General features: G+C 39.3%; 1 protein-coding gene across 3 annotated transcripts in view; it reads right to left on the bottom strand.

Annotated features, from left to right (window-relative positions):
- Positions 1-4,235: 4,235 nt before the first annotated feature.
- Positions 4,236-13,901, bottom strand: part of LOC113663000 (Fc receptor-like protein 5) — a 161,442-nt gene continuing 151,776 nt past the window's right edge. For all 3 annotated transcript variants that reach the window (XM_047818860.1, XM_047818867.1, XM_047818875.1), the window contains 6 exons: positions 11,979-12,251; positions 9,163-9,474; positions 7,603-7,869; positions 6,183-6,431; positions 5,655-5,771; positions 4,236-5,489 (listed from right to left, as the gene is read on the bottom strand). In XM_047818860.1, the coding sequence (XP_047674816.1) occupies positions 5,446-5,489; positions 5,655-5,771; positions 6,183-6,431; positions 7,603-7,869; positions 9,163-9,474; positions 11,979-12,251 (1,262 nt within the window). In that variant the 3' untranslated portion in view covers positions 4,236-5,445. The remainder of the gene's footprint in view (positions 5,490-5,654; positions 5,772-6,182; positions 6,432-7,602; positions 7,870-9,162; positions 9,475-11,978; positions 12,252-13,901) is intronic.

Below are 13,901 nucleotides of genomic sequence, written 5' to 3'. Positions count from 1 at the left end.
TAGTTAATATGTTTGTTCTAATATGTTATTGTGTCTTTAATAACGACTTATGAGGCAGATGCTCCAAATAATCTAAGACCAATAATAAACAGATTTAGAAACAGGTTGTTGTTTAACAAAGTCGTTTGTATCAAGAGAGATTAAAGACTTGTATTGTTTATCACACTAATCAATACTACACTACTACAGACATAGACATGCTGCTACTAATACACTGTAAAAAAAACTCACTATGACTAAATATCTCATTAGTTTGTGGTCAATGCTGTAAAAACAAATTTACATTCCAACAGCAACTGGCTCTGTGTAAAATATATAAAATAACACAAACTCACACACTCACCTGATACAGTGAGAGTAACAGCATCACTGATCTCCGAGATCTGATAGTCACTGCGTCTCCTCCCTCTGCAGGTGTATTTACCACTGTGTTCATTTCTAACTGAACTGAGGTTGAGCTCCTGGGGTTTGTAGTCTTGGTAGATTTGGTCATCTTTATACCAGCTGTATATCCACTTAGTGTCTCCTCCTCCCTGTATTTCACACCTGAGTGTCACAGTCTCTCCTCTGAACACATGTGTGTCAGGCTTTATGGTCACCACAGCTTTAGGACTCTCTGCAGAAACAAAATCTTATTATTAACACCTCAAAATAAACACTGTAATAAATACAGATCTGATTCTACTGACATTAGACTGTGAAAAGTCAAATAATTATTGATGGTGTAGTGTATATAAAATAATATTACCTAATTAAGTTCATTAAGAACTATACTGTAAGTCTTGAGCACTGTGTTGTTGTACATGTTTTGTTATAGATATTTACTCTATGAATTTTGCATTACTAACTCACAATTAAAACATTTTAGATTTCCAAATAATTAGAAAAAATCACTATGTACTGTAATGCAATTAGTTAATTCATTTCATTATTTTTATTACCTCTTTACATGTTTATTTAAAGAGGAAACTTCACAGCTACTGTGAATTCCCTCGGTAGGCAGTATGGACAACACAGAAGCATGAAGTCAGGAGAGTAGAAGGACATAGTGTACGATCTTTTGATCAAACCTGAGTTGTTGGCTATAAAACGCACACCCTCTTTCTGCCTTTCCCCAGAGACAGAGAGAAAACCCTTATTTCACATTGGGGCCATTGAGTGACATTGTGTTCATTTTAACACTAAATTTAATGTGTTATTTGAAGGTCATTGTAGAGAGGAAATGAGAGAGCCTTTCCACTCTTGATTCACCTCACAGACTTCCTCACCTCCTCCTTTCAATTCTTTCATAATAATATACTGTAAAGAATAATATATTACAGAATAATATACTGTAAAGTATAATATATTACAGAATAATATACTGTAAAGGTTAATATAATAAAAATTATTAGTTATATATATTTCACAATGTGTATGTATTTATGCCCAATGAGCAAGTCTGAGGTGACTCAGGCAGCAGTGGCAAGGAAAAACTCCCTTAAATTGGTAAAGGAAGAAAACTTGAGAGGAACCAGACTCAAAGGGGAACCCATCCTCATATGGGTGACACTAGGGGTGTGATTATAAATATACAGTCAAACAAATGTTGTATTGGTGTAAAAGATTACATGGAGTTCAGATCTCCTCTTTAGTATCACAGAGTCCAGCTGGAGCTGGTAGATCTGTAGATGCCTCAGGATTCTCACAGAGTCGGGCTCATCTCAGTCGAGGTCCAAATATTCATCGCACGGAAGACGATAGGAGCTGGTACAATGTCTGGATGCCTCAGGATGGGTAGAAAAAGAGAACAATATTCACCTCCTCCCCCCTTCTTTCCCTCTTATTTTTCTCATTCATCAGCTTCTCAAAATACTCCTTGCAACTTCTGTGCACACTCTTCTTGCATGTTAGCACCTTTCAATTTATATCTTTAATCACCCTTATTCGTTGCACGTCCTTCCCTCTCTATCTCTCTGTTTTGCTAATCTGTACAAGTTCTTCGCACCTTCCCTTGTGCTTTCAAGACCTAGCATACAACTCGTATATGCTTTCTGTTTGAATCCCTCACAACATTCTTCCTTTTTCACCTTCCATCACTTGGTCTTCTTTTCTATCTTTCCTCTCCTCTTCCTCCAGAAAAACAGAGACATCCTACACATTATCATCCGATGCTGTCTGGCTACAATCTCTCCAACCTCCTCTCTTATATAAGATATATAAAATATATATATATATTTCCATCTGCTTAGCAAATTCCACAACCTGCAAATTCCACAATCTGTCCTTTCCTTAACACCAAACCTGCCCAAGGTCTGCTCCAATCACTACTCTCTCCCAATCTGGGAATATCGTCCATCACCTAATCTAACTCACTCCAGAATTTCTCCTTCTCTTCTAACTCACAGCCTACTTGTGGAGCATAAGTACTGACATTGAACATCAGCCCTTCAATTTCTAACTTTAAACTGATTACCCTGTCTGACACTCTTTTTACCTCTAAACATTCCTCGCAAACCCATCCTTCAGGATCACTTTTACTTTCACTTTTATTTTTATCACAACCCAGCAGGGTATTTTATACAGCTGCCCCCTAAATTAAAAATAAATAAAAGTACACATGCAACTAAAGGTTAAATACCACTAAATCATTTGGTGTGAAATGATGGGAAAACCAACTCTGTGTGGTTTAGTCTCAAAGATGAACTGTCACGGTGAGGCAAAGGTGAGTGAGGATTCAAATGCAGTTTAAAAATTTAATAATCAAAAAACGAGGAACAGGTAAACAGACAGGCAGGCAAAACAAGGCAGAACACAGAGCTAACAGGAAACAGGAACATAGACAATGACTAGCACCAGGGCAGTGAACAGTGTATATATATCAGACAGGAACCAATCACAAAGCAGAGACAATGAGTAACTAAGACAACAAACTAGAGGGAATGAATGAGTTCAATGAGTGTTCATGGTAACAAACGAGTGGGCGGAGCAAACAATTAACAGCAGGGCAAGACAGCAGACAGAAACAGGGCAAAACACAGACAGACTCATTACACGTACACATCAGAACAAATAATAAACTGCCTCGTCCATAGCAACCGAACTATTAAGAACTTGTCCAAACTTTTCTGGGCAGGTCTGTAACTCCACCCACATATTATGTCACCAACAACAGGGTATTTTATACAATGTAAGTCGCTCTGGATAAGAGTGTCTGCGAAATGCTGAAAATGTGTGATCGTGTGCTGTGTTGAACTAATAAAAACAGCTGCAGTTTTGTGTTACTTAATAATTGTGTCTCGTCACAAAATACTTTGGCTGCATCTGCAGTTTACACCATTCACCAATTTAAAGTATTGTTTCATTAATAATGAAGCCTGAATCTGATGTAAATGAATGACGCTGTCCGCCATATTTGTAAATAGCAAACGTGGGAAAAAGCTAATGTTGAGCTACAGAGCTACTGGGTCATTTACTCAGTCTTTCAGTAACATGTTTAATCCTGTTGAGTCTTAGACTCAATCCCACATTCAACTCAATTTCGATGTCACGCTTGCCTGTCTTAAAACTTGAGAGCCCTGTATACAGTACATGTATATATTATCGCGTATAAACGCTGAAAATGCCCTGTGTTCTGTTCTTTCTCTAGGCCCAAGAGAAGAGTTAATAGACAGACTGAAATCCTACATGATGCAGGTAACATTTCAGAAAGTTTTACTTCATACAGAAATATATTTGATACACTGCAAGTTTGACATCAAATAATAAAGGATTTAGCCTCTACGTGTGTGAGAAACTAAAAGGAGAAAATTAACATAATTTATGTAATTAACATAAAAAATAATAATAAAGGTGTAAATACATAAGTAAAAAATCACATTATTGTGATTTAGCTCCCATTGGATTTGTTCTGAGCAAATGTGTTTTTTTATGTTGGTCTACAAACAGCATTTTAACATAAGTCTCTTTTCAGATGCCCAAGTGACTAAGGGCTGTGTGAAGGAGGTGTGCAATGGTATCATCAATGGAACAGTTGGGATGGTATGCAAACTGCAGTGGGTCCAGGGTATCAGATAGTGAAGAAGTGATGAAGATGAAAAGTATTTTGATGCACTTCATCACTATGGAGTTCAGGGCTACTGGGAAATAGACATTGATAGTTGTAAACAATGTACTGTAGATAGTAGATTCCACACACTGAAATGAATAGATCACCACACACAGCTATCTCAAATAAGTATGGTTTAAAAACTAGATCAAATAAAGGTTTTTATTGAGTTTACTTAAACTTTTTACTGTGCAAATCCAGTTTAAGTAAACAGTTTACTTTCACTATTTAACATAAGTCCTAAGAGCCCATGCATTGTTATAACGAGATCACAAGAACACAAGAAAGAAAAATATTAATAATCCATATAATTAATAATATTCTGACACCAGAGATGGGCGCCGATTTATTTGGGTTTAAACCCCTTCCATATTTTTTTTCACCTGTTTTTCGTTAGTCAGGGAAAGAGGTTAAACAAGACACTGGCTGCAAGATTAGATGGCTTGACGTCCTTTCGGGCGACCTTCAACAACAAGGAGTTGCTATAGAGGATGCAGAGCAGCTGGCACAAGACCGTCAGTGCTGGAAACAACTAGTTCATCTGGTCGGCTCAACGCACAGGGATGGGACAACCCCCTACCCATCGCAGGAGCCAAATTGAAGGGAGAGAGGTAAGAATAATGTCTTTAATTTTATTTTTATTTTGGGCAGGGAATTTACTTGGATCACCTTAAGTAAGTAAGGGATGAACAGATGAGTTTTGCTCAAGGTGATGCGATTTAAACTCACAACATTCAGATTAATGCAAAGACTGAATCACTGAGTCACCACTTTCAACACATTTTCTGTAAAATAAATCTGTAAATTATTGACTATTAATAGAAATGGATGACTATTAAAATAAATTATTGACTATTAACAGACCTGAATGAATGTCTTAATAAGACAAACTGGATGTGTTTTCTTTCCAGCACATGCTAAAAAAGTCCAGATGACTAACTAGAAAACACTAACTTTGTTTTTTTTTTATTTTTTTTTGTGTCAAATCATTTAATCATGAACTATAATGATAAACTAACAATAAACCTCCTCACCTGTCCTCAGTGATCAGAGTTAGTTAACAATGTACATAGATTATATTCTGTTTGCCAATGGCATCTATACAAAATTTTAATAAGTTTACTTAACCTATAAAATATTTTACCCAGTTATATAAAGATGAATATAACTAGATAGAGATTAGAGATTAATTAAATATGTGATCTTAATATCTAGTTAATTTTAATGTTAATGAAGTGTACATAATTCATAACCCCATGAAGAGGTGTGAAAACTTCAGAAAAAAAACATCTAATAGTAAATATTTAAATGTGAGAAATCAAAATTATTTCACAATCCTAAAATCTGATTTTTCTTGTTCACTCCTCTATAACAGCATTCTGGGTGTCTTCATCAGTCTGAACTGTCAAATAAAGAAAACAGTTTTTATTGACAAATGGTGAATGGAATTTATACAATTAGAATATAATTCTTAATGATGACTGTTTTCATATTTTATGAACATGAATGAAAATGTTCAGTTCACATGTCAATGTGAAACATACAAATGGACTGAAAATGTTTTTACCTCGAGCTCTGAAACATTTCACTGCCAGAATGATGGTCAGCTGCAGATACACAGAAACTGTCACTAGACTGCTGATCAGTCTGAGCACTGACATTGAAGCTCCTTCATGTGACCTTCCTGATGAGGAATAAAATATTAATTATAATATTGAGGAGAGTCTAATACAAAGTTCTAATAAATACAAGATTCAAATGAAGATACATACAAATGTGTACACACAATTTCATCTATACTACATATGTCATTCTGTTACACTGTGGAGATTATGGCACTAAAACAAATTCCTTGCATATGAAAACATGCCTGGCAATAAAGCTGATTCTGATATCATACTCAACATGTAGAAATACCACAGAGCTGCAGAATCTGACTATAATTTATATATTAATGTGATTAGTATGAATAATTAATGTGAAAGTGTATACTTTCTATATATATTGAGCTGTATCACACCACATCACTGGATATTTTACTATAATCCCTTTCAGTTTAATTGCTTACTAAATTAACGGAATAAATATTTCTCACCTCTGACTGAAACCCAGCTTTTCAGTGACTCTCCTCTCTCTTGGTGTTTACAGTGGTAGAAACCTTCATCAGACTTTGTGACATTACTGATGGTCATCTCTCCTGTAGTCTGGTTCTGGAGGATGGAATCATCTTTATAGAAATCAACACCAGAACCTGGGATCTTTTTGTTGCGAAATAAACAGCGTAAAGTCAGAAGACGCCCCTCAGTCACAGGATGTACAGGACTGTCCAGGATCACATCACCATCTGTAGGAAAGAGAAAGAAAACACTGAAAATAGAAAGTGTGTAAAATAATGTAATGAACTTAACACAGAGATTCATCAGTGGGAAATATCCAGTGTTGTATAAAGTACTAGATTAATACCAGAGTAATACTTGAGTAAAAGTACAAGTATCGTACTAGAAAAAAGACTGGTAGAAGTGAAAGCCACCTTTTAGAATATTACTCAAGTAAAAGTCTTAAAGTATCTGATATTTACTGTACTTAAGTATCAAAAGCCATTTTCTGATATATAATGTACTTAAGTATTTGAAGTAAAAGTAAAAAGTAAAATTTCAGTGATTTTCGGTAGGCATAAGACCAGGGACGGTTCTAGTTTTTCATCTTTAGGGGTTTTAGCCCTCAGAGTTTAAAACAAGAAGAGTTTTATATTATATATTATATGACTACATAGTAAGCCAAAAGTTATGGTATTATTAAATGGCAAAAGTGGACACCAAAGTTTTATGCATGATGTAATGAGTCAGACTTGAATCAAATCAGTTCATGCATGTGTGCATTCTCTACAAACAGTGTGTCCAATGAATGCAGTCATTAAAATATTCACAAGACAAAGACCAAATCAATAAATGTTATTTTTATTTAGTATTGATATTGCATTAATATTTTGTTTGTGCTATCAACTCTGGTAATAAGAATAGTGACATTTCACTGCTTTTGGTTGCCGCCGTTATAGATAAATGCCTCCAGGTATGACTGTGCGTGCACGCTGCGCGTACCTGTGCTTCTCCGTAGAGCGTGCGGACTTGCGTAATGCAATCTAGGAGCAGTGATTCGCCAAACCTCCCTTATTGCAGTCACACACATTTCTTATGCTTTTAATTTTGTAGTAACGAGTAACGAAGACGCTTAGTGGAAATATAACGGAATAAAAGTATACATTTTATCTGGGAAATGTAGTGGAGCAAAAGTGAAAGTTGACAAATTTAAATAGCGAAGTAAAGTACAGACACGTGACATTTCTACTTAAGTACAGTAACAAAGTATTTGTACTCCGTTACATTACAACACTGGAAATATCAGAGAGATTGTATCACAATGATCATTTCTTTACATGAGTTCAGTAGAGTTTAAAATTGTTATCTCTAGTCCTGTATATTGTAAATCTGTTATAGATGAGAACATTGAAGACTCACTGTGCACTGTGATGTTGACAGGATTACTGCCTCCTCCAGATTCAGACTGACACCAATAAACACCAGTGTATGATGTAGAGAGGAAGTTGATGTTACATTTAGATCCTGAAACCGATGAACAACCGACGAATGTCTCAGTGTAACTGTATCGTCTCACTGTCCATCCAGTAGAGTCACTCTGGTCCTCACAGCTCAGTGAGAGAGAGTCAGCAGTAAAGTGTTGAGTTCTGCTCGGTCTGATGATCAGAGACACTGGAGAAGATTCACCTGAAATACACAAATAATTAAAGTTTATTATAAAATCATTATGTTTCAAATATTTCATGGTTTTATTCTAATTGCTCCTATATATATGCAGTATATTTATGTGTATAAAATTAAAAATTAACCCAGGACTAAATCTTTAATTGCTTAAACTATTTAGATTCTGTTCACCTGCCTCACACATCTAAGGAGTTAAAACAAACAGTTATTACAGGACAAATAAGAAAATATATTAATTCATGCTATAGGACACCACAGTTCAATGCTCAAATCAGAAGTTCGCATTATTTTCATATAACAGCTCAGTAGTTACAGCTGTAACTTTATTTAACTCATTTAAATCTTGTAAAAACTGTATCTTGTTAAATCTTGTAAAATCCTGCACTTGCTGCTATTGCACTCTGGTTAGACCTAACTGCATTTCGTTGCCTTGTACTTGTACATGTGTAATGACAAAGTTGAATCTAAACTAATCTAATCTAATAAATAGATTTATATTAATATGCTTGCTCTAATATGTTAATGTGTCTTTAATAACAGCTCATACACAGAGACTTGTGAGGCAGATGCTCCAAATAATCTAAGACCAATAATACATAGACTCTGAGATTAGAAAATGATCTCACTCAGGAAATAAAGGCTAACAAATAGTATTAAAGGAAACACAGGAATAAAAGGAATAAAATGAAAAGATTTCAGTTTAGAAAAAGGATTATGTATAATTATATTATGTATAATAAAAATATATAAAGAGTATATCAAACATGAATAATTTATGTAGTATTAACATTATAATATCTCAGAAAGATGTCAGCACTGATGGGATGTAATGTGGTTAGTTATTAATATGGAATTGCTTGATGAAGGAGTAAATGGTTATTTTTTAATCATGAAATGCTTTGTATAATTCATTGACCTACATCAAGCACAAAACACATTTAGAATGTGGTGTACATATGCAATGTGGTTTATGGCAACTGCAATTAATTATGGAATAAAAGCTAAAGCTTCTCAGATTTAAGTTGTTTTGTAAGATATGTTCATGCACTTGGCAGTCATTATTATACAGATCTGCTGTGAATTTTGGACATTTACTTGCCTGTTTTTCAGACCTTAAGGAGTAATGCTTATAAACTTCTACAGACCAGGCTGCTTTATAAAAATAATGTAGCCCCAAACCACCTCTAGATGTGTTTATTTAACTCTTTATTTATTTAATAAAATCTCTATTTATGCATTGATTCTTTCATTTACACTTATTTACTAAAAGTAAACAAAAAAGGTTTATTTCCTCACCAGTGATCCACAGTGGCTGTGTTTTGCTGTACTGTGTGTGAAAGACTCCTCTCTCAGCTCTGCACATATAAAGTCCTGTGTGATTCAGAGAAACAGGACTGAGAGTGTAGGAGCCTCCAGATCCTCCGCTGCTGTCTGAGAGGAGCGGTGTTCTAGACCTGAGGGAACCGTGTCTGTCTGTGTAGAGAACATCTTTGTACCAGATGAATGTCCAGCCTGTAGAGGAATGTTTAACTTCACAGCTTAGAGTCACTGAATCTCCTTCAGCCAGCCAGATCAGTGGAGACACTGTCATTACTGTCTTTGCTTCATCTAATGGATAACAAACATGGAACTAAATCATACAGAGTTTATATATAACTAGATTTGTAAAGTTTGTCGTGACAATCTTTGATGTTGGCTTTGACAGTGCAAGTATTCGCAAAGGCCGGTGCATTTTGGAGGCGAGTGGACAGAAAGATTGTGAAAGCTACTGGACCGCTAGGGTGCCAATACTTTTGGAGGTGAGCGGACATGAGCATGTGATGTGATCCGAAAACCCGTGAGGTAGTTCTCCTCATTGTGCTCAGTGTTTTGATATGTCACATGTCCATGTTGTGCAAATTTTTAATTTTCACGTGACATCACGTGACGTGACCAGAATACACGTGGGGCAGTTCCCCTCATTGTGCTGTGTTTTGATATGTGTCATGTCCATGTTGTGCAAATTTTTAATTTTCACGTGACATCACATGACGTCACGTGACGTGACCATAATACCCATGGGGCAGTTCCCCTCAGTGTGCTGAGTGTTTTGATATGTCACATGTCCATGTTGTGCAAAATTTTAATTTTCACGTGACATCACATGACGTCACGTGACGTGACCATAATACCCATGGGGCAGTTCCCCTCAGTGTGCTGAGTGTTTTGATATGTCACATGTTCATGTTGTACAAATGTTGATTTCACTTGTTTTGGGGGCGGGGCTACACGTGACGTCACGTGACGTGACCAGAATACACGTCGGGCAGTTTCCCTCATTGTGCTGTGTTTTGATATGTCACATGTCCATGTTGTGCAAATTTTTTATTTTCACGTGACCTCACGTGACGTCACGTGATGTCACGTGACGTGACCAGAATACCCGTGGGGCAGTTCCCCTCATTGTGCTGAGTGTTTTGATATGTCACATGTCCATGTTGTGCAAATTTTTGATTTCGCTTGTTTTGGGGGCGGGACTACACGTGACGTCACGTGACGTGACCAGAATACCCGGGGGGCAGTTCCTTTCATTGTGCTGAGTGTTTTGATATGTCGCATGTCCATGTTGTGCAAATTTTTTAATTTTGCTTGTTTTGGGGTGGGGCTATATGTGACGTCACGTGGTGTCGAGTGACGTCACCAGAATACCCGGTGGGGTGCCAATACTTTTGGCAAAAAGTGTCTACTGAGGGTTTGGACATTTCATGTCAATACTGCAGTCATTATGGGATTCTACTTATTATACTGCATAGAACAGTACATGCAATTCTAAATGTGTGTGTGAGAGCTTAGAGGACTTTTCGGAATTCCCTATTTAAGTCTATGGGATGTTCGATCGTCGACTACCGGAAAACTGAAAATTCAGAAATAAAAACTTCGTCCGGAGTAAGGTCCTAAAGAACCTGTCCGAGTTCAGTGTAAATCGCTTGAAAACTTGCCCGAGTTATAAACCTCAAAAGTTTATAATGGAAGTCTATGGAAAAAAAGGCCACTTTGAGCTTCCGTACCGGGAATGCCGGAATTCCGATCGCTTAGAAAAATAGAAACAACAAACTTCAGACCAGGGTCTAAGACATATCCGAATTTGGTGCATGTGGCTCAAACGCCCTAGGCCGCATTTTTTTAAATAAATTTTTGTCTAATAATAATAATAATAATAATAATAATAATAATAATAAGAAGAAGAAGAAGAAGAAGAAGAAGCAGAAGCTTATAATGGAAATCAGAAGGTTGGCTTCTACAAAGCCAACATAATAATAATAATAATAATAATAATAATAATAATAATAATAATAATAATAATAATAACTAGATTTGTAAAGTTTGTTGCGACAAACTGATGTTGGCTTTGACGAGGCAAGTATTCGCAAAGGCTGGTGCTTTTTGGAGGTAAGTGGACATAAGGGTCAATGTTACTTTTGGAGGCAAGTTGACAGAAAGATAGGGTGCCAAAACATTTGGAGGCAAGTGAAGATGAGCATGTGACGTCATCCGAATACTTTTCAGAGTTTTTTGATGTATCACATGCCCGTGTTGTGCAAAATTTTTTATTTTCACATGACATCACGTGACGTCACATGATGTCATGAGAATACACATGAGGAAGTTCCCCACATTGTTCTGAGTGTTTTGATGTGTCACATGTCCATGTTGTAAAAATATTTTTATTTTGCATATTTGGGAGCGGGGCTGCGGGACAACCGAAAGGCCAGTCGGTACACCAATTTAAAACTTTGTTCAGAGTATCACGCTAAAGGAGCTGGCCGAGTTTGGTGTAGATAGTTCGAAAGCTTACCGAGTTATAAACCTCCAAAGTTTATAATGGAAGTCTATGGGGAAAAAAAGGCCATTTTGAGACCCGGTACCGGAAGTACCAGTACTCGGATCGCTTAGAAAAGTAATAGCAACAAACTTCAGACCAGCGTCTACAACAAATCTGAATTTGGTGCATGTTGCTCGAAAGCCCTAGGCCACATTAAATTTGATACATTTTTATAAATAGGAAAACAGAATGTTGGCTTCTACAAAACCAACATAATTAATGACAATTTAACACAAACTCACACACTCACCTGATACATTGAGAGTAACAGCATCACTGAGCTCTGAGCTCTGATAGTCACTGCGTCTCCACCATCTGCAGGTGTATTTACCACTGTGTTCATTTATAACTGAGCTGAGGCTGAACTCCTGGGTTGTGAGGTCTCTGTAGATTTGGTCATCTTTATACCAGCTGTATATCCACTCAGTGTCTCCTCCTCCCTGTATTTCACACCTGAGAGTCACAGTCTCTCCTCTGAACACATGTGTGTCAGGCTTTATGGTCACCACAGCTTTAGGACTCTCTGCAGAAACATTATTATGTTGGCTTTGTAGAAGCCAACTGTTAGGCGAAGTGAGGGAGGCGGAAGCCGAGGCACCAGCAAACCAGAGTTTAATGAAAGAATACGCAGAGTATACACACTGGAAACAGTAAACAATAACGGACGCTGGAACGGAGCAAATGTCGTGCTTATATAGGCCAGTGAAATGAGGAGCAGGTGTGGTAATCAGTACGCTGGTGATGCGCTCCGCGCAGGCGGGGCGTGCACAGGAGAAGAAGCTGGGTGCTCCCTGACACCACCCCCTCCCCCAGGGGTGGCACCGGACACCCTGACCCGGCGACGAGGCCGGCCCCTCGACCGGGGCGCCGGGCAGCGTGGATGTGAAGCATGGAACTCCACCAGCAGCGCCGAATCCAGCACGTCTCGCCGAGCCACCCATGACCGCTCCTCTGGCCCGTACCCCTCCCAGTCCACCAGGTACTCGAGGCGACTCCTGCGCCGCATAGAATCCAGCACCTCCTTCACCACATAGATATCGGGCTGGTCCACGATCTCCGGTTGTGCGGGCGCCGTGGGGCCACCTGGGGGGCGAGACACAGGAGAGGCACAAGGTTTGAGCAAGGACACATGGAAGGTAGGGTGAATGCGGTACCTTGGCGGCAGTTCTAGCCGATAGGACACGTCGTTGACCTGGTCGGCGATTTTGAAGGGCCCAATGAACCGAGGGCTCAACTTGCGGCAGGGCAATCTCAGTTTCAGGTCCTTGGTAGGTCCCCGGGACGGAAGCGTGGTGATTCCAGTCGCCGAGCGTCGGTGTGTCGGCAGGTGTTGCAGAGGGCTCGACGCAACTGGGTGTGTGCAGATTCCCACACCCTACTGCTCTCCCGGAACCATTAATCGACTGTAGGCACATTGCTAGGCTCGTCCGACCAAGGGAACAGGGGTGGTTGGAACCCCAACACACACTGGAAAGGGGTAAGTCCTGTAGTGTCCTGGCGGAGCGAGTTCTGGGCATACTCAGCCCATGGCAGAAACCGACACCACTCCTCTTGATCCTGGCTGCAGTAGGTCCTCAAATAACGGCTCAGTTCTTGGATCTTTCGCTCGGCCTGGCCATTAGACTGCGGGTGGTATCCCGAGGTTAGGTTCATGGACACCCCCCAGGAGTTTGAAGAACCCTCTCCAGACCCGGGACGTGAACTGAGGCCCTCGGTCTGAGACGAAGTTCCGGAAAACGTGATGGAACAGGGCTTCGGCTGTCTCGAGGGAGGTCGGCAGGCTCTTCATCGGGATGAAGCAGCAGGCCTTAGAAAATCGGTCTACCACCACCAGGATGCAGGTGTGGCCCTCCGACCGGGGCAAATCAGTCACAAAATCGAGTCCTAGGTGAGACCAGGGGCACTGAGGGACAGGGAGCGGCATTAGCTTGCCCACGGGCAGGTGGCGTGGGACCTTGGAAATAGCGCAGGTGGGGCATTCCTGCACGTACCGTGTGATCTCCTCTGTCATGCAGGGCCACCAGTATCGAGCCTTGACGAGCTGGACCGTCCGTTTTCCACCCGGGTGGCCTGTGCCCGGTCCTTCATGGACTGATTTGATGAGATCGCGTCGGCAGGAGGTCGGGACGAAGACACGTCCATCTGGGCATCCCGCAGGCGTGGCCTCGTGGAG

The sequence above is a fragment of the Tachysurus fulvidraco genome, chromosome 1 (assembly GCF_022655615.1).
Source record: "Tachysurus fulvidraco isolate hzauxx_2018 chromosome 1, HZAU_PFXX_2.0, whole genome shotgun sequence".
In the NCBI taxonomy this organism is placed as follows: Eukaryota; Metazoa; Chordata; class Actinopteri; order Siluriformes; family Bagridae; genus Tachysurus; species Tachysurus fulvidraco.
The sequence above is the reverse complement of the archived record's forward strand: the minus strand, read 5'-3'. Positions and strand labels throughout refer to the sequence as shown.